At 44.7% G+C, this 27,788-nt stretch overlaps 1 protein-coding gene across 1 annotated transcript in view; it reads right to left on the reverse strand.

The window, feature by feature from the left end:
* Positions 1-27,788, reverse strand: part of AKAP12 (A-kinase anchoring protein 12) — a 110,912-nt gene that overhangs the window by 42,885 nt on the left and 40,239 nt on the right. Inside the window, 1 exon segment of the mRNA XM_047769935.1 lies at positions 7,853-7,964. Coding sequence (XP_047625891.1) covers positions 7,853-7,964 — 112 coding nt within the window.

Below are 27,788 nucleotides of genomic sequence, written 5' to 3' on the forward strand. Positions count from 1 at the left end.
CAGCTCCAATTCAACCCCTAGTCAGGGAACTTCCATATGCTACAAGTGCAACTATTAAAAAAAAAAAAAAAAGAAAGAAAAGAAAAAAATCTTTTTGTAAATTTGTAAATCTTTTTGTAAATCAATTATATTTTAATTTAAAAAATATAAAAACCAAACCAACCAAACAAACAAAAAAAAACCCCAAAATGGACAGACTTCAGGGCATTTCTCAACATCTCTCATTCAGTCTAGGCCAGAACCAACCCTATGCTATGACTCAGCTCCTCTCCCACATAGGGGGAGAAATCCATACTTTGTGGCCACATTCATGAAGCTCCTTATCTTTCTTTCGTACTTAAATAGTTACATACAGAGACATTCTGGAATAATTTTCCCCCTCTTGAACTTTTTGTTCATTAAAGTAAAACTTCAAATCTAGAATATGGCTTTCAACACAAACTCAAAAGAAAAAGTATGAGTATTTTCATAAAAATCATAATGAAATTACCAAGTAACACTCCCCCCCACCCCCACAGTCACTTGGGCATCTTCAACAGTTAATCCATCATTTGGTTCTTTAATGCCTATATTATCAGTGATACTGATGTCACTCGGTCTTAGAATTTCACAGATGGACGAGGATGTTCATTTACAGATGAAAACTGATGCTCTCAGTGAGATAAAAGGATGTATTCAATTCAAGGTCACACAGAAAAAACCCGTGAGCAAAGCAGCCTCGCTCATATTTTAATCTCCTGGAATCAACTGATTACTAAGGGGAGGAAAGATCAACTCCTTCCTTCAACACCCCCTCCCCCACTTTTCACATTTGAATGAAAATAAAAGTTCATTTCACTGTTGGACTTATAGTTCCGAGGGGGAAAAAAAAATCTCTATACAGCTTGTCTGATTAGTTACTGAAAAATAAATCTGTGTTTCTTTCGAGATGAAAGCAGTGGAGTAGTGGTACCAGAAATTTGTCAGTGACACACGTAATTTCAGAGAGGCACGCTAAGAACACGGCTGCGGAGCAGAGGGCTGAATTAAAACCAGTTCCCGGAAACTGCAGACTGCAGAACCTTTGCCTAAGTTCAAGGCTTGTTTTGTAAGCATCCTGCCTGAGTTTTCAAAACATTACAAAACCGCCTGAGAGAATGTCATGCAACAATATTGTATCTGAAACACACCAAAGTGTCGGGAGGGACACCCCCTCCCTTTGCCTGTCTATCGAGCCCTCATAGCATCACTGCATTCCTCCTTTCACTGCAGGCAGGTCAGGGTCTGATCACACCTGGATAACCAGTGGTGGGCACCCTTGACAACCCAGCACTGTGTACCGAAAACCACCCAGCTTTGTTAGTGATGATGTGACCAAGGAAAGGGGACCTTGGGTACATCTAGAAAGCTCTGGGCTTTAACTTCGTAGGACATGAATTGATAGAGAGGGAAAAGCCAACAGATCTTCTCCTCCCATATGAGTAAAAACATACTATTGCTAACCCTTAACACAAAGCTGTATCGTCTTGTATTCAAATACTTTTTGAGCATGCGCTATGTGTCAGGCATTGTTCTAGGCTCAGGGAATTCAACCCTGAACCAAAGAGACACCGCCTCACCCCTACCCCCGTCCAAAGAAATCTCTGCCCTCGTGGTCCTTATATCTTAGCAGAGGGCGGGGCGGGGGGGGGGGGGAGAGACTGGCTTATGGAACGCCAGATGTTGACAGCTGATGTGGAGACAAATTAAAGTGGAAGGGAGGGAGCACCTGGGCAGCCTGTCTTCAGGAGGATGCTAACGAGGTACCAGTCATGTCACAAATTGAAATAGAAAAGGGACAGATGCATAAAAACACTTCTTCCCAGATGGGGAAGCAGCCTCTCACCGAAAAACAAGTATTTTAGGGAAGGAGAGGTCATCTTTTAACAGAGACCCAGAGCAACACCGAGGGTACTCCCTCTGCGGATAGTTACTACATGATAAAACAGCAAAGAACAACCTGTAATCCAGAGCGGATGTCTGTACGGTAACAAGGTCCACAGGGAGGGAGGTGAGCCCTTGGCAGTGACCTTTGGCCTTCCCACACTCAAAGGCATGGCACACCAGCAGCCAGCAGGTTCAAAGAGCAAATTTAATAATGCCGAAGACAGTGACATGCAGCACCATCAGAAAAAAGAAATTCTCCAGAGCGCCGCAAACTCAGCGTCTAGATAACTGCACAATGGAGCCTGTTTGCGTTCCTGTATTTGGGGAGGAAACTCCCGGGAAGCAGAAAAGGGGACCCCTGAGGAATGTAAGGAACACGCTCTCAAAAAGACTTTGGCTGTAAGTGACAAAAATTGGGGGGGGGGCGTTTATTTTTCTTGGGGTTGAGGGGATGTTTTCCAGGATTGTCCCTAAGCCCGGAGCAGGTGCAACAGCCATGGTCCACGTGCGGATCCGCTGTTCCCTAAGCAGCCTCCTCACCGTCCTGCTCATCCAGCTGGCTGGCGGATACTTGCAGGCGGCCCCAGAGTGGTCAATGCCAAGGGCAGAGCTGCCAACCGCAGCTCCTTCGCTGCTGGTGCGAATGCCCTCGCGCACAGCATGCGAATAATCAACACACATTCAGACACCAAGTAGAGGACCTCCACCGTGTGTTCACACAAACAAATGCGACCAGTGAAGGATGTCGGCAGCAGAACATCCACCGGCTTTACAACGTGCGCAGCGGCTCCTCTGCAGAAAGACAAGTCTCCAAACCAAACCAACCAACTGAACAAACAAAAAACACAAAAAACCAAGAAAGAACTGCCTTGTAGTATATTCAAATGGATTAAGATCACAGTCACTTGGTGGTTCTTTTTAAAACTTTTTTATTTTTTGTCTTTTTAGGGCCGTGCCCAAGGCACATGCAGGTTCCCAGGCTAGGAGCTGAATTGGAGCTGTAGTTGCCGGCCTACACCACAGCCACAGCAACGCGGGGATCCGAGCCTCATCTGTGACCTACACCACAGCTCATGGCAACACCGGATCCTTAACCCACTGAGCGAGGCGAGGGGTCGAACCTGCATCCTCATGGATGTTTGTCAGATTTGTTTCTGCTGAGCCACGACAGGAACTCCTTGGTTACCCTTTCTGTCCAAGTGAGATGGCCATCTGATTACTAGAATGTGGCACTGAGCTTGGGAGGCACTTCAACAAACTTTGTTATCAAAATAAAGAGGTTTTGGGAGTTCCCGTCGTGGCGCAGCAGAAACGAATCTGACTAGGAACCATGAGGTTGCGGGTTCGATCCCTGCCCTTGCTCAGTGGGTTAACGATCCGGCGTTGTCGTGAGCTGTGGTGTAGGTTGCAGACGCGGCTCGGATCCCGCGTTGCTGTGGCTCTGGTGTAGGCCAGTGGCTACAGCTCCGATTCGACCCCTAGCCTGGGAACCTCCATATGCCGCGGGAGCGGCCCAAAGAAATAGCAAAAAAGACAAAAAATAAATAAATAAATAAATAAATAAAATAAAGAGGTTTTAAGGTTTTTGATTTTGAAACACGTAATACAGAATTTTCCCATCTGTCTGGAAAGAAAGTTGTTTAACAGATACTGAAACTGAATTATTTTTGAAAGTCTAAACGTTCTAATTTGCAAAAGCTGGAAATCTATGTTGGACCTGGACTAAGACGGCATGTTTTAAAAGTCATTCTTGTTCAAGCACTCAGAGAAACTCATAGAAAACCATATAGACCATAGACTATAGAAACAAAGACAATTTGGGTTGGGAAGGGTCTCTTTTTAAAAAAACATCTTTCAAAGGAGTTCCTGTCATGGCTCAGTGGTTAATGAACCCAATTAGTATCCATGAGGACACAGGTTCCATCCCTGGCCTCACTCAGTGGGTTAAGGATCTGGTGTTGCTGTGAGATGTGGCTTGGATCCCGAATTGCTATTGCTATGGTGTAGGCTGGCAGCTGTAGCTCTGACTCGACCCCTCACCTGGAAACCTCCATATGCCGCCAGTATGGCCCTAAAAGACCAAAAAAAAAAAAAAAAAAAAAATCTTTCCAGCAGAAAAGATTCGAATCAACAGATGCAGATTTTCCACAAAACTAATGGCACTTGTGGAGCCCCTGAGAATGCTAGGTATGGCGTGGCTTGATAGAACTTTCTAGCTGTATTTCTATATAACCACTTACGGTAGATGATGAATCACCTAAAAAGAACTCAGAAAGCTGAAGTAATTTGTCGTGAACTCTTTTTTTAAAATTAAATATTTGTTTTCATGCGTGATTGTGTACGCTCTAAAAAAATGGTCCCTGAAATTGTATCATCTTCAAGCTCCCTCAAACACACACACATGTGCATATATCTGATTCCACTAGAGAATATTTAGTAAGCAGTTCCCTTTTTCTATCATTTAAAGAAAGGTTATAAGGAAACAGGATTTTATTTCCACTTATAGGAAGAGGATTGGTTGCGAATTACCAGTATTTCTGGTTTCAGAAAGCGAGCAGCGCAAGTCAAGGTGGGAAAATATTTTGCATTCTGGCTTTGTCTAGATATTTGTGATTTGTCAGTCACTTTAAATTAAAACCCCTCCAGAAGGAAGGCCCCTCCTTAGTAGTTTTCACCCATCAATCGATCCACCTGCCACAGGACCAAATTCCACGGCTGGCCAACCCTCCCAGGGAATGGCTAAGTCCTTTCTGACTGAAGTAGACAAGAGTAGAAACCAAGGTGCCCCAAATCCTTCAATTAAGTGTTACACAGCAAATTACGCCTTCATTGGCATTACAGTAAGCTCCCATGTGCAACACGGATTGCTGGAAATCACTATGAAATCGACCGCAGGTTATCGCTGATGTCAAAAGAAAAGCATGAAAAAATACTGTTTCATAATTTAACATAAGGAATTTGTCTGCACTTGCACTGCCAAGCAGACAAAATGGGAAAAGAAAAAAACAATAAAAACACGTGTACCATGCAGCCTCAGAGACCCTAACAAGCCAAAGGTATAACAGTTTTGCCTAACGCAGTAAAAGCTCAACCCAAAGGCAGAGCCTCAGGAAATGCCACTGGGGGTGGTCTCTGCAGTCCTGGGCCACCCTGGGGTCCCTTCCTAGGCGTCAAGGCCTTTTCAGGCTCTTTTGAAGGACAAGGTATGTTAATGACCACTCTTCCCGCAAGAGGCATCTGGTATTTGCTCAGACCCCCAAGGCCACGGTTGGCTATGGAGACAATGGAATAATCCTAGGGTGGGGACAGAATCACTTTCTAGAAAGATCAGTGTTTAAACACATGACTGAAAAGTGAAATAAGTCCATCTGGACGGTAGGAAGATAGCCAGCACACCCCCCAGTAAACCTGCCACAGATTAGCCAGGATTTCCAGGCTGCCTGGGATTGTATGGACGTAAGAACACCTGCTGAAGCCGCTCCCTCTCTTATCAGTACTACATACACAGCAGGTCAGATAAAAAGGCCCTGGCGGCATACTTCAGTGACCCTAAACAGCCTAAATATACTTTCTTCCCCCTACTTTTTTTTTTTTTTAAGGCTGTATCGTGGCCTTTGGAAGTTCCCACGCTAGGGGTCGAATCACAGCTGCAACTGCCAGCCTACACCACAGCCACAGCAACACGGGCTCCGAGCTGCACCTGCAACCTACATTGCAGCTCACGGCAACACCAGAACCTCAGTATCTACTCAGCGGGTTATTCTTAGAAGCCAGGCCACACCAAAGGCACAGGACCCATAATAAAAGCTCGACAAGTGTTACTAGTCTCCTCCCTTTGGCTGACATCCTTTGTCCCAACAGATCTAAACCCAACCTTCCCTCTGTCCCTGGACCTTATTCCACCCTCTGATCTCAAACAGACTCCGCCAGAACACTGAGCAGCTCTCATCTCGTGCAAAATTCATTAGATAACCACCATGATTAGATAACCTTATTTTCTTTTTTAAAACAAATTTTTTTTTTTATCTTCTCAGGGCCTCACCTGCAGCTTACAGAGGTTCCCAGGCTAGGGGTTGAATCAGACGGAGCTGCAGCTGCCAGCCTACGCCACAGCCACAGCAACGCCAGATCCAAGCCACGACTTCGACCTATGCCACAGCTCGTAGAAGCACTGAATCCTCAACCTGCTGAGTGAGGCCAGGGATCGAACCCTCATCCTCATGGATATTAGTCAGGTTCTTAAGCAGCTGAGCCACAATGGGATCTCCTAGGTAACCTTATTTTCATCTTATGTATCCTTCCTTGTCTCCCCAGTAGACCATTTCTTAGCTTTTTTCATCTTTCTTTTTTTTTTTTTTGTCTTTTTTGCTATTTCTTGGACCGCTCCCGCGGCATATGGAGATTCCCAGGCTAGGGGTCCAATCGGAGCTGTAGCTGCCAGCCTTTGCCACAGCCACAGCAATGCCAGATCCGAGCTGCGTCTGCAACCTACACCACAGCTCACGGCAATGCCGGATCGTTAACCCACTGAGCAAGGGCAGGGATCGAACCCGAAACCTCATGGTTCCTAGTCGGATTCGTTAACCACTGCGCCACGACGGGAACTCCTTTTTACATCTTTCTTGAAACACAGGGCACAATGACTTGGCCATGGAAAGCTCTCGAATGGCTGTGGCTCGCTTTGACTCAAAAGTTACCATGGAAGGACAGAGCGTGGGATTCCAGAATTTGAGCTGGGGCCATTCCAACTATTTTTGCAGGACTTCTTTGAAACCCTCGCACCAGGTCCTGTGGATCCTCCTTCTGCGAGGCTGGATGTATTTCTAACTTTCCCCGGTGCCTGCGCCGCTCGAGAAAGAGCAGTATTCCCACCAACTTCAAAAGCAGCTCCCTGCTTGAAGCGGCTCCTCGGGGGGAACGAACACGAGGAGAAACAGGTTCCACATGTTAGAAGAATCTCATCTAACCGAGGCCACGGCTGGTCTCCTTTCACAAGGCTCTTCCCTTCATTTGTCTTAATCACATTTTATGTAAGAGTCGGTTCGCTGTACACCAAGTCATCCTTCTGTATGTTTTGTATGTGTGATTAAATGGAACGATGAGACAAAAAAGAACAGAGGAAGAGTCTTCTCTGCCATGGGGCCTGTGCAAGAGACCTCCCTGCCAAGGTGATTGATTCTGACCTGAAGGCATGGTACCCCCCCGCCCCACGGGCTGAAATCAAAGCAGTGGTAGTGTGGTCACAGATGTGCTTTCCAAGAACCCCTCTTCAAGGACCTCTGGGTTCAGGAGCTGTAAAACATATGGCACATCATAGTTCGGGCAGAGAGGTCTGCACTTTGAAATGTACATTACCAGGAAAATCTTCAAAATCTCTGCAAGAGCAGCAGGCCACTCTAGAGTGAGAGATACTGACTCTTTTTTTCTTTTTTCTTTTTTTTTGCCACGCCCGCAACGCGCAGAAGTTCCTGGGCCAGGGATCGAACCTGCGCCACAGCAGTGACAACACCAAGTCCTTAACCACTAGGCTACCAGGGAACTCCGAAAGACAGTGACTCTTAAAGCAACCAAGACTGCAGCATTTGCAACAAGAATTTACATTCACCACCAGACACATATTGGGAACAAAGCAACAATAATCACCAAAAAAAACAAAAACAAAAAACCAAAAACGTAGTTCCAGATAAGGATGTCTGGGAAAAAGAAAATACGACTTCACTTCCTATATCCAAGCATTGGGATAAATACCTTCCTAAGTAAAGGGGCTACTCAAAAGGTCAGATAAATACTTCTTTTTGTAACCAGCTAATTGCTTTTGCTGTCAGCGTCATCCACCCCCAGGTGTATGTTCAGCCCAGGCCTGTTCCTACTGTTCTGCATGGATTCAATGCAGGTACTTTTACCCTCCAGTCCCCGGTTCTGCCAGGAGCCTGGCAGGGCAGCTTACCATCTGTGACAATGACTTCCTCATCCTGGCCATTGAGCGCTTCCTCCTGGAGGCTGAGGTCTCCTTGCTCAGCTAAGCCGTTGACGGACAGCTGACCATTCTTCTGCAGGAGCTACGGGACAAAACCATGGAAACTTAACTTCAATCCTCACGACCCAGTTAGAAACAATACTGCAGCTTCAAGGATATAAATCATTTAAAGGAGAAATACACAGAAAGGGAGGGTCAGTGACAATGAAGGTTTGTCTTTTTTTTAGGGCCGTATCCGAGGCATACGGAAGTTCCCAGGCTTAGGGTTCGAATCAGAGCTGCAGCTGCCGGCTGGCACCACAGCCACAGCAACGCCAGATCTTGGCCACCTACATCACAGCTCACAGCAGCGGCAGATCGCTGACCCACTGAGCAAGGCCAGTGATTGAGCCCATGTCCTCATGGATACTAGTTGGATTCGTGTCTGCTGAGCCATGAAGGGAACTCCCGGTTTGTCTTTTTTTTTCATCTGAAAGATCCAGCTATCTTACAAAAGATACAAGGAGCCATGAGCAAGCAGATAGGGCTTTGCATCTGGGTAAAAACACACACCATTCATCCATTCTTCTGAATACCACGCATACGCGTGAGATACACACCCACCATCCCAGACCTATTTATGTCACCATAACTAGATCAGGTGTGGCCCCAGACACTTTGAGCTTATAAACGGCTATGGATAAGACTTCTAAAAAATATTGTTTATTTTTTTACTTACTTATTTTTCGGCAGTGCCTGCAGGATGCAGAAGTTCCCGGGCCAGGGATCAACATACCAGAGCCACAGCAGTGACGACACTGGATCCTTAATCCACTGAACCACCAGGGAACTCCAATATTTTTTACTTTAGAATAATGTTTCCTTGTAATTAGACACAGGTTACGCATATTTGGCTGGAATACATGTAAGGGATGATGTGTGCTTCTCAGGGAAAAGGGTAGACATTTAAATAAATAGTTACTGAATTGAAGGCTATGGAAACTATTGTGAAAGAGGGCTGCAAACAGCAAATGACAAGAAACAGACGACCATGACCTAGGCTGGGGTGTTGGGAGGGCTTCCCTGAGGATGTAAAGGTAAAAGCTGAGACCTAAGGTCCCAGGCAAGGGGCAGGTGAGCAAAAGGTAAAGCGAGAGAGCCCTGTGGTTTGAAGGCTAGTGTCCTCAGAACCAAGTGAACAAAGAAGAGATATGTAACATGAGTCACTGTATCTTCCCTAAAAATACGACTAAAATGGCTGTTTGCGATTGTTCCCATAGGATAGCCTATGCAATCGATGTCATTAGTTGCAAAAAAACAGAAGACATATAGACATGGCCTTCTTTATTTATTTCAATTTATTTTTTGGCCATCCCAAGGCCTTTAGAGTTCCCAGGCCTGGGATCAGATCCGAGCCACAGTTGCAGCTATGTCGCAGGTACAGCAACACCGGATCCTTAACCCACTAGGCTGGACAGTGCTCCGGACACACCACTGATCCTGTTGCGCCACAGTGGGAACTCCAACATGCCCTTATTTTTCAAATTTTGAGAATATAGAAAAAAAATTTTAAGCCAAATAAAAATTGCACAGTAACCATTAGGAACCTAAGCATTTCAACAATGCTTCTTAAGACTGTATACATTTCTGACTTGTCTTAAAACCAACTCAGGGAGGTACGATGGTTTCCATTTTACAGATGAGGACACAGACTCAAAGCAATTACAGAGGGTAAGGCGGGCTGGCCACAGGTCCCATAGTTGAGCCAGGGTGAGAAGGCCAGGACTCACTGCCAACTACTTCTAGGGGTTTTCCATGACACGACCAATCACTGCAGGACCAGTTACTGCGCACGATGACAAAATGCCTTCAAAAGTGTTCCACAGTACTCAGACCTGCTTCGTCCAAAGAAATCTCAAAGCTGGACACTGTTTGGCATCATTCCATGCTATTTACAGGCCAACAGAGCACACAGGCCAAACCATCCACCGGCTTCCATCAGAATCTTGAAGGGAGTGGGTCTGTTCAAGCCAGTCAATCCAGAAGCCTCAAAGTGTTCTTAAATTGATTTCACCTGGCTATTTGCTGCTCCCAGCAAAGATGCCCTTCAACTCTGAGAGCTGCCTCCTGAAATAATATCACTGTACTATTTAATACTCACACTACAGATGGGATAGCTGGCTTCAAAATGCCCACGCTGAGTCCGTGTATTAGACAAGATGCTCAGATTACATGCCCACTTAAAGTCTTCTCTTACCAAAATATGAAAGATGGGAGTTTTAAATGCAACCGAAAGATAAAAGCTGGGGGGAAGGGGGGGAGAGGGGAGGCTTTGCAACTCTCATCAGCAAAGAAGTCAGCATTATAAGTCTTGGACATAAGTTAGGCTGAGATTTGATTAATAATGTAACGAAGAGCCAGTGGGGGGAAGCAGGAAATATCTATTATTGTGGGCTACCTGATAACCCAATGAATCTTAAACCTAAAAAATGTTGACACAGACACCATGATGTGGCAACTTTTTTTTTTTTTGTCTTTTCTAGGGCTGCACCCGTGGCATATGGAGGTTCCCAGGCTAGGGGTCCAATTGAACGGCAACTGTTGTAATACCTCGATGTCAAGGCAAAACCCACTGGTCAACTGTACCATTGTTTAGGACCTCTGGAGTTTTGTAGAGTTTATAGCGTTCTACAGAGTTTCTACAATCTTGAAAGTTTTCTCATAATTCTTTGTGTTCATTGTGCTAAGTCCAAGATTTTTCTTTTTTCTTTTTAGCTTTTTAGGGCCACACCCGTGGCATGTGGAGGTTCCCAGGCTAAGGGTCGCATCAGAGCTACAGCCGCCTACACCTACACCATAGTCACAGCAACGTGGGATTGAAGTCGGGTCTGCGACCTACACCACAGCTCATGGCAAGGCCGGATCCTTAACCTACTGAGCAAGGCCAGGGATCGAACATGCAACCTCATGGTTCCTAGTCAGATTCGTTTCTGCTGCACCACGACGGGAACTTGGCTCCAAGATATCTTTACCAGGAGCCAAACTGAGTATTTTTAAATGTGAAGGATCAATAGGACATAGGCACAAATTTTCATCTACTTTTTTAGAAATGTTACAGGTATATAATACAGTATGTCAGACGATGTAAAGTAAAATGAGTCTTTGAGATCACCTGCTAGCCCTCTTTATAGCCAATGTAATAAATAAATTGTGAATTAACTGTTCCCAGTGACCACAGGGCAACTACCTTTACCTCAGAAAGGCACTTATGACTTAATTTGGTGACAGTTTATGATAGTGACATTATTGAAACTGAGTTCTAAGTCTTTTTTTTTTGGCCACACCCACAGCATGTGGAAGTTCCCGGGCCAGGGATCGAACCTGAGCCACAGCAGTGACAACACCGAGTCCTCTACCTGCTGAGCCACCAGGGAACTCCTGTGCTCCTATGCACAGCTTGGGTCTTGTGTTCAAGCTCTGACCTACGGGTGATGTCTCGAGCATTCAGAGCCCATGACACACCAACATTCCACACAACAGTGGGCTCCATTCAGCCACATTCGGACAGGTCCACCATTCTATGTCTCGCTTAGAGGATGCAGTTTGCAAAACCTCATGTGTTCTTATAGATGGGTAATCACTTTTTTCTCCAGACAAATATATATATATATAGTGTTTCTGGCTTCCTTTTCTCTCATTCATAACCACCTAAATAATTCTTACTGCTGTTAAGAGTTCCGGTACCTCTGACTTAGTAGGTTAAAGTCGCCTCAAGTCGCAAGAAACCTACCCTACAGTTCCTTAGCACTTAAGTGCTTTCTGTCTTTCCCATGTGTGTTTACATGCACACAAGCATTCCTTTTTTAAAAAAACAAAAGATAGAGAATACACGCTTTTATAACCTGATTGTTTCATACACGGTGGATGCATTTCTTTGCCACGAAACACACATCTGGCTCATTCTCAGAATTTCTTTTTCCTGTCACTCAAATGCCCACACAAGACAAGGATTTTGGTTAAGCCCGTCCCAGTTTAGTGACCCAGGGGATAGGAAGTGATGGCGCCAGATGAGCTGGAGGGGCATTTAATTCAGGGGCATGGGGAGGTGGGAATCGGCATGGGATTTAAGTTTCCAAACGCATTCACACCGAAGCTTCCTCACACAGCTTTATCCATCCATCTTGTTCTTACTTTTATGAACAGTTTGTCTTTCAAGATGAGAACAAGACTTCAAAGGCATACTCTTTGCACTGAAACAGAGCTAGCACCAGAAAACCTATTTTCCCACTGGATTTGTGCTTCAAAACCCGTAAACGCCTCTTTTGAGCAAATCAAAACTCTAAATGTTTTCAAGCTTATATCCCTTGAGTGGGTCAGCCAAAGTTTATTCCTGTAAAGTATTACCACATTACAACTAAACAAGCTCTAAAAAAAAAAAAAAAAAAAGTCTCAAACGCTTCCAGCAGCAGAGCTTCCCTCTCATTCCTCCAACAGCTGAAAATATCAAAATGGTAGCCAAGGCAGGACAGAAAAAGTACCCGACGTCTCCGTTCCCTTTCCTTCTCCGCTGGACGGCCCACAACTTGTTTTGAACCCCTTCGCACAGTCAGCAATAGGAGTGTCAAGCTCTTTCAAAAGACACGTTCAACAGTGAACAAAAGAGATGAGCTCTTGACCACTGTCAGGATGTTGGGGCAAGAGGAGGTGAACCTGCTGACTCTCTCCTCCAAGAAGTAATGCTCCCGGCTCCAGGTTCTCCCTGGAGGACCAGCACAGCTGGGAGGGGCCAGAGCCCTGCAGTCCCCTGTGGGGACAGTGCAACGGGTCCCAACAATGACAGCAAAACCCAAGAAGCAGAACTGTTACATGGCTGTAACCCAGAAGGAACCAGAACCCTGTCAATAGAAGGAAGACATATGCACAAGTGATGAGAATTAAAAAGGCTATCTAGGAGCTTCTGTTGTGACTCAGCAGGTTAAGAACCCACCTAGGATCCATGAGGATGCAGGTTCGATCCCTGGCTCGCTCAGTGGGTTAAGGAGCCGGCAGTCGCCATGAGCTGTGGTATAAGTGGCAGATATGGTTCAGATCCCGAGTCGCTGTGGCTGTGGTGCAGGCTGGCAGCTGCAGCTCTGATATGACCCCTAGCCTGGGAACTTTCATAGGCTGCAGGTGCAGTCCCAAAAAGAAAAAGAAAAAGAAAAAAAAAAAAGGCTATTTAGAAAGAATTTTAAATCCCATGACTAAACATGTAAAGAAAACTCTTCACTGTGGGTTTTTTTCCTTCATTCTAATAGAAAGTCTTTGGAAAGTAAACCCTTAAAAATGTCAAACTGGAGTTCCCGATGTGGCACAAAGGAATCAGTAGTGTCTCTGCAGTGCCAGGACGCAGGTTCAATCCTCAGCACAGTGGGCTAAAGGATCCAGCATTGCCGAAGCTGTGGCATAGGTTGCAACTATGGCTTGGATCTGACCCCTGGCCCCAGAGCTCCTTATGCCACTGGGCAGCCAAAAAAAAAAAAAAAAAAAAACCAGTCAAACAGCAGAAAATAGAAATCAGAGAATAAAGCAGTAAATAGCTTTGGTGAACAATTTGCAAACAGCTATGAACCTTTAGTGCCTTGCCTCCACCAATCCATGCCAATAGATGGGGCTTTACACACTTATGCAGGGGTTGGTACAATGGTGTGTAACACACAATAACGTATAAAAGTAAGAAAAGCCTTAATTCCCCATCAGTAGAGAGGAAGAGCTAAATTATAAGACCTCCATATAACAGACGGCATTGAAAGGAAACAGGTAAACCTAGTAGGAAATCTACCGATGTGGGTAGACGTCCCCAGCTGAAGTGGAAAAAAGCAAGTTGCTAAAGAATGTTTGATTCCGTTATGAGTTTAAAATACAACAAAAATAACTCACTAACAGGGAGGGAGCGCGGCAGGGGGAGAGTACTGGCTGCAATGTTTGTATAAGCAAATTTTTTTTTAAGTCTGGAATAATATGTATCAAAACTTTAACAGTGGCTACCTCTGTGAAATTCCTGTTGTTGTTTGGTTTTCTCCTTTGGAAAAGAGTTAAGGAAACAGATGTGGTTTTCTTTCTATCCGATTTATCATTACAAAGGTGAAAATACATTCAGCCCTGAAGTCCACTGGTTCTCAGGCTACCTGCATGCTATGACCCTGGCTTTCCAGGGCTCCTAAATCTTTTCAGATCATAAACCAGTGGACCAATCTGCCCTCATGGAGCTTTAACCCTCTGTTCATGTTATCTCTTAATGTGATTATTAATGATCTGGGCCAAGCCATCAATCAAAAATATTGACCAAGACAGAGCCAAGAAGACCACAGCCCTACAGCAGGCCGTCGGGGCTCTTGACACATTAATAGAGGTATTATGCACCCATTTCACAAATGGGTTTTATATACATTTGCCAATTTCATCCTCCACCTTAAGGAAGCTACTGCCATCACCCTGCTTTGCAGGCAAGGAATCAGAACCACTGAGAAATTCTGTAGCCAAAGTGACATAGACTAGATATGGTGAACCTGGGACTCGAACCAGGTGGTCTGAGCTGCAGACATTCAAGAATGTTCTGCCTCAGGACTGAGTTGCTTCAGAGCAGAGTCCCTAAGCTAGGAAACACTCATTTCATAAAAATGGCCCACCCAACGTAAGTCTAAGTTGCCATCGTGACAGTACGACCAGCCCGGGTTATTTTTTTTTATGCTTTTTTTTTTTTTGGCCCCATTTCAGCATAAGTTCCCAGATCAGGGATCGAATCCAAGCCACTGCAGAGACAATGCTGGATCCTATTAACCTGCTGTATTACAGCGGGAACTCTCCAGGTTATGTTTATGCTAAAAGTTTTCCCTCTGATTTAGGTGTCATTTACAAAACACTAACTGAATGGTGGGTTTCAAAAGGGTGACTTTTGTTTGATTTAGTAATTTAATAGAATTGGCCCCATTCCTACACTTAAGGTCATTGAAAAAAAACAAAACAAACAAAAAACTCAGAGGAAAGGAAAGCAAAAGATTAAAAAAAAATTATAGCTTAAAATCAATTTCTACACGATCCAAATTTGGAGGGGGGTTACAGCATATCTCGCAGGCATTAAAAATGGCACCAACAAGTTACATGGAATAGTGTATAGATGTATTTTGTGTTGTAATATTAAATTTAAAAGGTAAACAGTTATATATACAATATAATTACAAATAGGTACAAGAACATACCCCAAAGAGCCAAATATATGGCAATAACAATTATTACCAAATTATTAACATCACAATATATCAGGAGTTCCCATGGTGGCACAGCGGAGACAAATCCGACTAGGAACCATGAGGTTTAGGGTTCGATCCCTGGCCTCGATCAGTGGGTTAAGGATCCAGCGTTGCCGTGAGCTGTGGTGTAGGTCAAAGACGTGTTGCTGTGACTGTGTAGACGTGTGGTGTAGGCTCGGATCTGGTGTTGCTGTGGCTGTGGTGTAGGCCGGTGGCTACAGCTCCGATTCGACCCCTAACCTGGGAACTTCCATATGCTGCAGGTGCGGCCCTAAAAAGCCAAAAAAAAAAAAAAAAAGATTTAAGGCAACCTACAAAAGAAAAATGAGATTTTTAACTTGCAAAGCTTTTCAAAGAGAGAGAATAAGAACTGCTTATCAGGTTTCAGAGCTATTGTCAAAATGTCGTGCCAAAAGCTCTCTCAAACCACATGAAATTGAGAAGTGTACATACCCCAGGTCAGGAGCGCTTCTAGTGACCTCTAAAGAATAAGATGGCCTTGTCTCTAATACACTGACCTTCAGCGAACTCTTTCTGATCCCAGCTTTACTCCTGGAAGGGACGACGGACCCTCCTGTCAGACCCTCCTCTCCGCCTCTTACAATACTGATGCCCTGAAGCCTCTGACCCTTGAATAAACCTCAGCTTGTTTTTAATTTTATGCTACTTCTTTCAGCTCATAGATTTGGCAAAACCAACCAACCAACAAAAATATCCCCTTTCTACCTAGTAACATTATTTTAAACACGAGTGAGTGAATTCAAAGGACGAGAAAAGAAGGCGGGCATCTCACCACCATCACCCAGAGTCAAGAGGGCCTCCTTCCCGCCAGCCCCGCGCGGTGAAAACAGTGGTCCAGCTGTCTGACCCTACACAACCTGCCCCGTATCCTGCAGGTCTTAACTTAGATCCGACCACGAGTTCACAGTGCTGTTCAACTAGACAACATCCCCCAACCCAGGGCCAGCAGGAGAAAATATTTGCCAAAAAGCCACATTTAACCATGTTCATGGCTCTTTGGCTTAGAGCAGTTTTGTGGTGCTGCTGTTTGTGAATTTAATTTAATCCAAGTGGAAAAAAAATTCGAATGTTCAGAATACAAAGATTAATCTTATTTTGTTTTTGAAATTACATTGCTTCCTAGTTATGGAAAGTTTCTGGAACAGTATCTGCACAGCACACGAAGGTCCTTAAATGTCACTTGGAGATCGTCTCTGGTCATTGTCTACAAATCACTAATTTTCTCATTTCTTGTGATTTTCAGTAAATTTGTGAAAGCCACCTAAGGTAGTTTTAGGAGGAATGACACAGACTCACTGCTAAATACGAGAAAGAATGAAAACTAGGAGAGATCCACTAAAATCTAGTTTGCTTTTATGATGCAAAATTAAATGTCATGTCAACGGAATGTTTATGTGCAAATGTTCAAATTGTTGAATGTCTTAGAGAATAATATATCTCATACTGTTTATTTAAATCCCAAGGGACGTGTCACTACAGAGGAACTCACTGTATTAAAAATCACATCTACAAATGAGGCCTCTAAATCTCAAAGATCAACATTTTTCAAACTGGTATCTGGGAATATCAGTATACTGGGTATATCAATGCCTGAATACCAGGCTTCTCTCAGAAGTGTTCTGGGCACACATCGGCTTGGGAAACTCTGATCTGGGCAAAGTTAAGCAGATTTAATGAGAATTTAGAGACTCATGGAGTTTCCCAGGGGCTCAGTGAATTAAGGATCTGGTGTTGTCACTGCGATGGCTGGAGTCACGGCTGTGGCATGGGTTCAATCCCTGGCCTGGGACCTTCTGCATGCCACGGATGCAGAAAAACCCCAAACCAAAAAACCAAACAAACAGAAAAAGAATTTCGAGACGTTTTAATATATGCATTCAGAAACCACTGGAGAAGAAACCACTCTAGCCTTTTCTAAAATGACCTGCCCACAGAACCCTTTTTGAACCACATCTATTCACGTCCCCCGTAAGGAAAAACACCAGGAGAAATGAAGTATGTTTTAACACATAACCTTTCAGTCAACTATGCCCCTATGTTAAAAAGTTATAGTTGTTTCAAGAAGTATTACAACTCCTGGGTTCTCTGGGAAAGTATGTAAAAGAAAACAAAGAGCTCTAAATCTGGTGAGGTGGGAGATCAGCCATGCTGATTTCAGGCAGAGGGAATTTATAAGATCTCTGCTTGAGATGAAAGGAAGAAAAAGCACCACCGACCAACGACAGCAACTGAAGGTGGGCCGCCATAATTTCCTTATGTGAAATGCCTACACTGGCAGGTCTGGCGCTCCCACAACATACTTAGGAGAGAGAGATGCCTGATAAACATGACCTCAGAAACCTGTGAACCCTAGATCAAGTCTCAAGAAAACGCAATCCTACCATATCATGTTGGACCCACGATACAATCCATCCTACCTGAGTGAACCATGGCTGAGCTGGGGTGTCCCACGGGTGGGGGGTAGGGGGAAGACTAACCATAAACAGCCCAACAATTCAAAAGACCCCTGTGTTAGGACAGGGAACAAGCCCCCCTCAGTTTACTTACTCCCTTTCCTGAGCTGCAAGATAGGCTGCAGTTCTCTGTCTAACAGAAAAATGAGCACCTTCCATCTGCTGGTTGGTTATTTGACGGTGGGTCCCAGTGGGATGAGGCTCTATGGATCTTGTCAAGTTAGATATCTCAGGATACAGACGCCGAAAGCTTAGATTCTAGTGTTATGACATAAGCACAACGTCTAAGATAAGTTACTCTCCTCCCTTCTGAGCTGTCGCACCTACAAGATGTATAGGACAGGGAGTTCCCTGTGGTCTAGGGGTTAGGACTCCGTGCTTTCACAGCTGGGACCCAGGTTCAATCCCTGGACTGGGAACTGAGATCCCACATCAAGCTGCTGCACCCCACGGCCAAAAACAAACAAACAAACAAAGACATACAGGACAAATCAACTGCCATGTTGAGTTGATAGGCCTCCACAGATCCCCAGTGCAAAATAAGCAAATTATTACTGTGAAGAGAATGATAAAAATGAGTAGCCTAAAAATGCAAGATTGATGTTTCGAAACATTTCTGAAACTTCTTATGGCTACTTCCTTTTGAGCCTCTGCACTAAAGTTCATACTAGTTTCATTCTTGTAGATTCAGAAGTCAAGGTCCCAATTTCACTTAATCCCACTTAATCCCTACACACCATGTCATATTTCAGTAATTACCCTCTCATTAAGTGGCTGCTTCTCTCAGAGATGTACATTTGGTCGTAAAATAATTACATCACGTCCTTGTTGAGGAATTCGATAATACAAAATGTTTTGAAATCCACCACATGCCATGGAAAGGCTAAATAGTTTCTGAGCCTGATGGATAAACAAATTTTAAAAATTTTTATTAAAGTATGTAGTTGATTTACAGTGCTATGTAGTTTCAGGCACACAGCAAAGTGATTCATTTATACATGCATTCATGGAGATAGATTCTTTTTTAATTCCTTTTTTTTTTTTGCTTTCTCTTCCATGATAGGCTGTTACAAAATACTGCATAACAGTTCCCCAGATAAAAATTTTGACAAAGGAGGAAATCAGCATCATCTCAAGTAAAGTTTAGATTTTTAAGGTTCAAAACAATGTTAGATGTTCATACGATTCCTTCTAATCAAAGATGTATCCTGAGACACGGGGGTCAGAAAGATTACCACGAGGATGGGAAAAATAGAGCCCAACCTTTGCACAATAAACTCCAATAGCCAAAACAAGAGGCACATCTGGGACTGAGTAAGGGTCCAGGGGGTACAGCCCCACCATGACTTGCTTATAGGACCGAAGACAGAGATGGGAAAAGAGGGAAACACAGAAGGTCTCTTATAAGAGGCTCCTGGCGTCTTCTGAGAAGTTGATTTGCTTGTTTGTTTTAAGGAGCCTGAGGCAGCAAGGTATCTTCTCCTTTTTCAGGTTCTGCACCATGTTGATGTCTGCAGTAGTGGGAGATGGGAACAGAACAAATGTTGTCCAACACATGCAACATACTAATTAATTAGGTATCTAATTGAGACCACGGTCAAAGTTAAATAACAGACATTATCAGTATGCAAATTGAATAGCTGTACTGCCTTGGAACCACATTTTTTTTTTTTATAAAAGAATTTAGTAGGAGTTCCCGTGGTGGCTCAGCAATAACAAGCCTGACTAGTATCCATGAGGATTCAGGTATGACCCCCCCGGCCTCACTCAGTGGGTTAAGGGTCTGGTGTTGCTGTGAGCTGTGGTGTAGGTTGAAGACGAGGCTTGGGTTCTGCGTTGCTGTGGCTGTGGCGTAGACCTGTAGCTGCAGCTCCGATTCGACCCCTAGCCTGGGAACTTCCTTAGGCCACGTTCTAGGGTTAGGGATCGGATCCGAGCTGCAGCTACTGACCTATGCCAAAGCCACAGCAACTCAGGATCTGAGAGCCGTGTCTGTGACCTGCACCACACACAGTTCTCGGTAACTTGGAATCCTTAACCCACTGAGCAAGGCAAGGGATGGAACCTGCACCCTCATGGATCCTAGTCGGGTTTGTTTCCACTGAGCCACAGCGGGAACTCCCAAAGTGACTCACTCAGTTGTCATATATATATTCTTTTTCATATTCATTTCCATTATGGTTTATCATAGGATACTGAATATAGTTCCTGTGCTATACAGTAGGACCTTGTTGTTTATCCATCCCATATATGCTAGTTTGCATCCACATTGCTTAAAATGACTGCTGATTATTTTTTTCTTTTTCTTTCTTTCTTTCTTTTTTTTTTTTTTATCTTTTTGCCTTTTCTAGGGCCGCTCCCGCAGCATATGGAGATTCCCAGGCTAGGGGCCTAATCGGAGCTGTAGCAGCTGGCCTACACCAGAGTCACAGCAACGCGGGATCCGAGCCGCGTCTGCGACCTACACCACAGCTCACGGCAACGCCGGATCCTTAACCTGCTGAGCAAGGTCAGGGGTCGAACCCACAACCTCATGGTTCCTAGTCGGATTCATTAACCACTGAGCCACGACGGGAAATCCTGATTATTTTTTTTCTAATGGCTGCACCAGTGGCATATAGAAGTTCCCTGGCCAGTGACTGAATCCAAGCCACAGCTGAGACCTACGCTACAGCTGCAGCAATGCCAGATCCTTTAACCCACTGCGCAGGCCTGGGATTGGAGCCTATGCTTCCACAGCCACCTGAGGAGCCACTGCAGTTGGATTTTTAATTCACTGTGCTACAGCAAGAACTCCTATGATTGCTGATTTATTAAAAAATCCATTTAGTGAGAATGTATTGATTAGCCTGTTGCTACTTCGGTTCTAAGTCTATGATCCATTTGATGTGAAAAGGAAAATGAATAAGCAGGAGTTTCCACTGTGGCTCAGCAGGTTTAGAATCCGACTAGTATCCATGAGGATGTGGGTTCCATCCCTGGCCCTGCTCAGTGGGTTAAGGATATAGTGTTGCTGAAAGATTCGGTATAGATCTCAGCTGCAGCTTTGATTCAATCCCTGCAGCTCGGATCTGGCATTGCTGTGGCTGTGGCACAGGCCAGCAGCTGTAACTCTGATTCGACCCCTAGCCTGGGAACTTCCATATGTTGCGGGTGTAGCCCTAAAAAGCAAGAGAAAGAAAGGAAAATGAACAAGCAACTCGGCTCATTTTATATTCAACATAATGAACTTAATTTGCAGCGACGCTCCATTGCAGATAGTGTGATTTAACCAAGAATCAACAATTGCTATCCGATAATGTTCTAATCCAAAGAGTTTGAGCACAGCCACTAGAAAAGCTAAGATACAGGATAGAAAACCTGCCAGTTGCTAACCCACAAAGAGCCGTGCCACGTTTGCTTAAGAGCATCTATAGCTTCCTAGGCTGGATGCTCAACTGCTTTTCGATTGATTAAATATCCTGCCTCCTGGCTGCTTCTTTCTGAAGGCTGCTCAGCAGGGGGTCCCACTGCCAAAACCTTTCCTGCCTGGAACTTTTAGGAGAAAAGGCACCTGTCAACGAAGGAAGGACAAGGGGCCAGCCAGAGCTGTTGGACCACCCTAAGGGACATCCAGAAATGCCCCCTTCTATGTGGGGGAAAAAAAACCCCAAAAAACCTAAAGAAAATTTCCTATTCGCCCTGGCATGGATTATTTAACAAAGTGATAAAACAAGTGATAATGGGCTTGAAGCAGATACACTTTGGAGGCATCCATTTAGGGTCCGTGGATGGTTAACAGCAGAATTAAAATGAGAAACTGAAATGGGTTTCTCTGACGTGAGTGCAGCCCTGTGCTCCCTGGAAGGCCAATGGCCTGTGCATTCCAGAAGAAGTGACGTGAATCCTGAGTCCTGCGGCAGCCAGAGCACGGCCAGTGTTTATCGGTAAATCCAGTCCCAGTAAAACAGGGCCTTTGTCAAGGCCCACAGCTTCATAAAAGGCAGGTGATGGCCGGCCCCCTCCTTAGCTGGTAGGAAAGCTACAAAGCTCCTCTGGATCCACACAGGGCTGGGCACTAAGTGAAAAGCGGGCGTTACCAGCAGACAGTGGGGAGGCAAGCCTGGATCAGCCACTTAACAGCCAAGATGCCCCTTCAAGCATGCTTGTCATCCTCTGAATCTCTGTTTCCTCCTTTATGGTAGGGGGACAACACTCTGCAGAGCTGTCATTGTGGCCCCAACCCAATGAGGCCAGAATCTCTGGGAAGGGGACTCAGGAGCCCAGTATTGACCAAAGAAACCTGATGGTGGGTGAATGGGACCCTGGATTCGGTCAATTGCAGAGACTGGAACCCAGCTCTCAAAAGGAAGATGAGGGAGAGGGAGTGAATCAGGAGTTGAGGATTAGCAGATACAGACCACTAGAACAGCCCGGAGACCCCTGGTGGCTCAGTGGGTTGAGGATCCCGCATTGTCACTAATATGGCTTGGGTTTGATCCCTGGCCTGGGACCTTCTGCAAGCCATGGGCATGCCACCCCCCACAAAAAAAAAAAAAAAGATATACAAGAAGGTCCTATACAGGGAATTATATTCCATGTCCTATAATAAACCATAAGGAAAAATATGAAAATGAATATATATTAGTAAATATTATATAGTCTGTTAAGAATACATATGTGTAAAAAAAAAGAACACATATATGTTAAAAAATTGAATCACTTGGCTGTGCATCTTTAACACAACATTGTAAATCAACTAATTGAAAAAAGATAAAACACAGACAGACATACAGAAGGAAAATAAGTCAGACTGCAGGTAAGTTTATGGGAGGGACGTTTCTGTGCAGAGAGAAGGAGGACCCACGCAGGGGAGGTGACAGAAGGGACACAGAGGGGGACAACTTCTAAGGACGGGGAAGGGAAGTTCCTTGCTGGCAGGGGGAGGGCGGGGGAGGTAAAAACAAGAAACGAGAAAGCTGGGAGTCCCTGCTGAGGGCAAGAGAGGAAGGGGGCATCGGGTGAGAAGACAGTGAGGAGTCCTGAGCCCTCAGCAGTGCGGATGTGACAGCGGAGGACAGGTGAGAGGGCTGGGACAGGGATGCAATAAAGCGGGAAGATGGCCGGGGTGCTGCTTCTCCATCTCCCCCTGCTGCTCGGTTCAGCGCGGCATCCTGCTCTCTCTTGCAGGTGCTCAACCCAGACGGCATTCTGGCCTCCCAGGCACTGCCTGGTATTCGGTCACCCAAAAGGCCCTGAACAGACACGGGAACTCAGTGGAGAACAAATGCCTTAATATTAGGTCCTACAGGTATTACTACTAGGCACTGACGTCATTTTTTTCCATAAAGAAACAGCGACTGTTCTAAAACAGGTGGATGGTGGTTAACACACCTTTTCAGTCTCAACAGTGGGTTTCCAAGTCATCTTTTCAGATGCCTCCTCCCAGGCCAAGCCTCCTGGACAAATGAACACACACTGAAGCCAAAGGAAGCAAAATAAAACCCAAACTGATGCAAAACCCTAGGCACACTAGTCATCGTTTACCAAAGAAGTAAAGAGTCACAACCAGGTCCCACGATGGTTGTCTCTTAAAACCTTTACTCTGAATGAGCTAAGAGTCACTAAAGCTTGTCCCTAAAACCTCTTGAGGGAAGGTGCCACTGGGCAGCCCCACCCTTTCCCCTTACAAAACCAGCCCGTTGTCTGGCAGCATCTCTATTCAACAGCCCTTGTGAATCCTTTCTCCAGGAAAACCCTGGCTGGCCTGGGCTGTATTAATGAAGTCACCCTGCGAGACAATGCCTCGATTGAAGAATGGCAGCTCTGGTTGGTTGCTTTGCTTTCTTATTTTCTCGGTTTTGAAAAATTACTCAATAAATGTATGTTATTCACACTGCACATAGCACCAACATTCTTATCAGGATCTAACTCTACCCCAGGGAAAAAGAAGGGTATTTCTCCTTTTTTTTTTTTTTTTGTCATTTTAGGACCCCACCCATGGAATATGTAATTTTCCAGGCTAGGGGTCAAATCAGAGCTAGAGCTGTTGGCCTTAAACCACAGCAGCGGGTGGGGATCTGAACTGCATCTGGGATCTATCCACAGCTTATGGCAACGCCAGATCCTTAGCCACTTAGTGAGGCAAGGGATGGAACCTGTATCCTCACGGATACTAGTCTGGTTCTTAACCTGCTGAGCCACAGTAGGAACTCCAAGAAGGGTATTTTTTTTTTTTTTTTTAGGGCCACACCTACAGCACATGGAGGTTCCCAGGCCAGGGGTCCAATTGGAGCTGCAGCTGCCGGCCTATACTATAGCCACAGCAACACGGATCCAAGCCACATCTGTGACTTACGGCTCATGGCAACGCCGGATCCTTAACCCACTGAGTGAGGCCAGGGATCGAACCTGCAACCTCATGGCTACTAGTTGGATTCGTTTCTGCTGCACTACAACAGGAACTCCAAGGAGGGTATTTCTAAAGAAGTGGGCACGTACAGAGTCTTTCTGCTGGCATAGCTCTCTAAATGCCACATCAGCTACAAGGTATTTTTCGAGTTCTGTTGGTTTGTTTTGTTTCGTTGCTATCAAATCTATTCCCTCATACTTCTGCTTCTGACACAAAAAGGTGGTCAGAATATTCACTAATAGGTAAGCAGATACTCTAAAGAGCATCCCCTAATTAGAAATGCATTTACAGTCCGGCCAAGCATCACACTGACTTTGCAGAGGAACTTAAACCTGAACAGCCTCTCTCTCAGCATTCAGGATGGAGACTATCAGCTCGCATCTCTTGATCTGCACGCAAAGACAAGACAAATAAAGATGTCCCATGTCTGATTAAAAAAAAAATCCTCCTGAAAGACACAAGCCTTAAGAGAGAAAGCACTTGCAGTAGGTACTTAATTATTACTTGACTGCTGTGGCCCCCTTTGCCTGGCAAAGCAATAAAGCTATCTTTTTCTCCTTCACCCCCCCAAAAATTATTACTTGAACAAGTGATCTTATACAAGTGCATTTCCCATTAAAAAGGAATCCATTAACCTAATTTATAAATCATAGGTTATACCTGTCAAAATAGCTTTTAGAGCTGCCAGCTATTACAGAGAGCATCTAGTAATGCCATTAATACCTAATTTTTTTTTTTTTTTTTGCTCTATCAGTAATACAGTGGAGCAGCATGGCCTCATTCCCCATATAAACACTCAAGGAATCTGTGCCTATTCAGGAGGCAGAAGTGGGAGCAGTAAGAGGCAATTCAGGTGTATTCCAAACCCAACAAAAACATGAATTAACTATTTCAGGAGATCTCTGTCATCCTGTTATAATTACCAACTTATTTATTTATTTATGGCTGTGCCTGCCGCATGCAGAGATTTGCAGGCCAGTGACTGAACACACGCCACAACAGTGATAATACTGGATTTTTTTTTTTTTTTTTTTTTGGTTTTTGGGGCCCCACTTGGAAGTTCCCAGGCTAGGAGTCGAATCAGAGTTGCAGCTGCTGACCACAGCCACAGCCACAGCAACTCGGGATCCAAGCCACATCTGCAAACTACAGATGGCATTCAGGAGTCTCAGTCAAGAGGAGCAAATTACTGTGCTTTGAGACAGAGGAGAAAGGGGTTTGTCTCTTCCTCAAGTCTTCAATAAATAAAAACGAGCATCTAAATGGAGATGGCTGATTCCTTAACCCCTTGGCAAAAGACCTGTAAGCCAAGTAAATGATTTCCAGAAACACAGACTCAAACTGCTGGTAAAACAGTCCCCAAGACTCGTATCTGAGTGACTAGAGAGGGAAAACTCCTTTGCTTTTATTTTTTAGACCGCAAGCAACACTCTGTCTAACTAGGGATGGGGGCTCCCCATGAAGCAGTGAGTGCTTCTGGGAAAGGCCATGCCCACGCTGCCACAGATGTTAAACCTGAGAGCAGTCAAGGGAGAAACTACTTGGATGTCAGGACACAGAGCTGGGCAGACAGGTGCCAGCCTTCCCTGCTGACTTCCTTTGAAGTACAAACAAAACCCTTTCAACTTGATGCTATTTTTTCAGCAAGTTTGCTTCTCCAGGGAGGAGAGCTGTGTCTAAATAGTGTCCTATCAGTGACCCTCTCTCAAAACTGCCATCATTGTTTTTAAATTACAGCCTGCAAAAGATGATCTATTATACATGCGAATGATCACACAGCCTTTGCTCTTTTGGACTAAATGTTGACTTGCATGAAATGATTTGCTTTAAACTCACAGCATACAAAAATTATCTTAGAAACTGGAAAATGTATTTGAGGTTTTTTTTTTTTTTTTTTTTGGCCACGCCCAAGGCATGTGGAAGTTCCTGGGCCAGGGATTGAACCCATGCCACAGCAGCAACCTGAACCGCTGCAGCGATAATGCCGGATCCTTAATAGGCTGCATGTATTTGGCTTTCTTCATCATAGAGATTTTCCAAACAATCTCCCCTTCCCCCCACAAGTCACCTAAAGCATAAACTGTAATCCTTTGAATACTTTTCTGTTTTCTTTACATAATCTATTCCCCCCCTTTTTGCATGAAACTGATTTTTTTTTTTTTTTCCCAGAAGAGAGTAGATTATGACTGGAGAAGCTACTGTTAAAAAAAAAAAAAAAAAGAATTGTTGGCTGTTTTAATACTCATTTGTCCCAAACATTCTGCATTATTCTTCTTAAAAAAAACTCTCTTTTTTACCTTTTCCATAAACTCTCTATTGAGGATTGGAAGCTCTCTGATGATGAGTAGTTTGAGAAAGACACACACAGACATTGAAATGCAGTTTTTCCCTGATGGGTATGATCCCCTCCTGGCTAGGAAGAAAACAGTTCAATGGTGAACAATAACGTGAATCACTGCCAAGATAGTAAATATTATTTGGTATCCATTCATACAGGGATAGGGAAAATCGTTCTGAGTCTGAAAAGTTTTATACCAATTAGGTTAGCAAATACCTTCTAGGGCCATCTCTAGTTATTTCCTCTGAGAGGTAGCGGATAACATTTTTCTTTAATGTGTAAGTTTTCAGGATGAATGAGTCTTACTGGAACCCAGCAGACTCCCCACTCTGTTGCTTCCTAAGAACAGATTATGTTCCTCCCAGTAATTATTCTTAACATAAAGTCACAGCATCTCATAACTTAGACCACCACACACTCACATCTTGCACTGCAGTCACGTGACTGACCTAAGTTCTCTCTCCAAAGTCTCTGTATGCGTCTGTGCAGTGGCTGTAACAAAATACCCCCAAATGGGTGGGGGAAACAACAGAAATGCATTTCTCATGATTCTAGGTGCTGGGAAGTCCAAGATCAAGGTCCCAGACAAACTGATTTCTGGTGAGGACCTGCTGCTTAGCTTGTAAATGGCCATCTTCTCTCTGTGTGCTCACACAGTGAACGGAGAGGGAGAAGACAGAACGAGAGGGAACACCCCCCTGGTGTCTCTTCTCATGAGACTCAAAGCCTTTCAGGCCTGACTCTATGACCTCTTTTTTTTGTCTTTTGTCTTTTTAGGGCCAGACCCTGCAGCATATGGAGGTTCCCAGGCTAGGGGTTGAATCAGGGCTGTAGCTGCTGGCCTGTGCCACAGCAACAGCAATGTGGGATCCGAGCCTCATCTGTGACCTACACACCACAGCTCATGGCAACGCCAGATCCTTAACCCACTGAGCAAGGCCACGAATCGAACCCACATTCTCCTGTATCCTAGTCAGGTTTGTTAACCCCTGAGCCATGACAGGAACTCCTCTTTGACCTCATTGAACCTAATTACCTCTCTCCAAATACAGACACATTGGTGTGAATTCAAGGAGGGTTTGCAATTCGTCCAGGACTAGAAGTAATCACTAGAAGGGGCCCCCGGGTGGTTTCTCTGGGGCACCAGGAATGGACTGCACACTGACGTGGGCGCTCTTTACACATGTGCGTTCCTTTTGTAAGAATCCATCAAGCTATACACTTAAGATCTATATGCTTCACTGGATGTAAGTGGACCATAGGCAAACAAACCGAAAAATCCCCCAAACCATCAATCTGCCTGCCCAGCGGACAAAGCCAAGAATGGAGGCAGGGAGGCTGCTTGCTGCATCCAGTGCAGAACTGGAAGCAGGGAGGAGACCCTGGGGACAGGAAGGATCAACCCGAAATAAATTCTGGACATGAAGACACGGGA

Source organism: Phacochoerus africanus, chromosome 2, assembly GCF_016906955.1.
Source record: "Phacochoerus africanus isolate WHEZ1 chromosome 2, ROS_Pafr_v1, whole genome shotgun sequence".
NCBI lineage: Eukaryota > Metazoa > Chordata > Mammalia > Artiodactyla > Suidae > Phacochoerus > Phacochoerus africanus.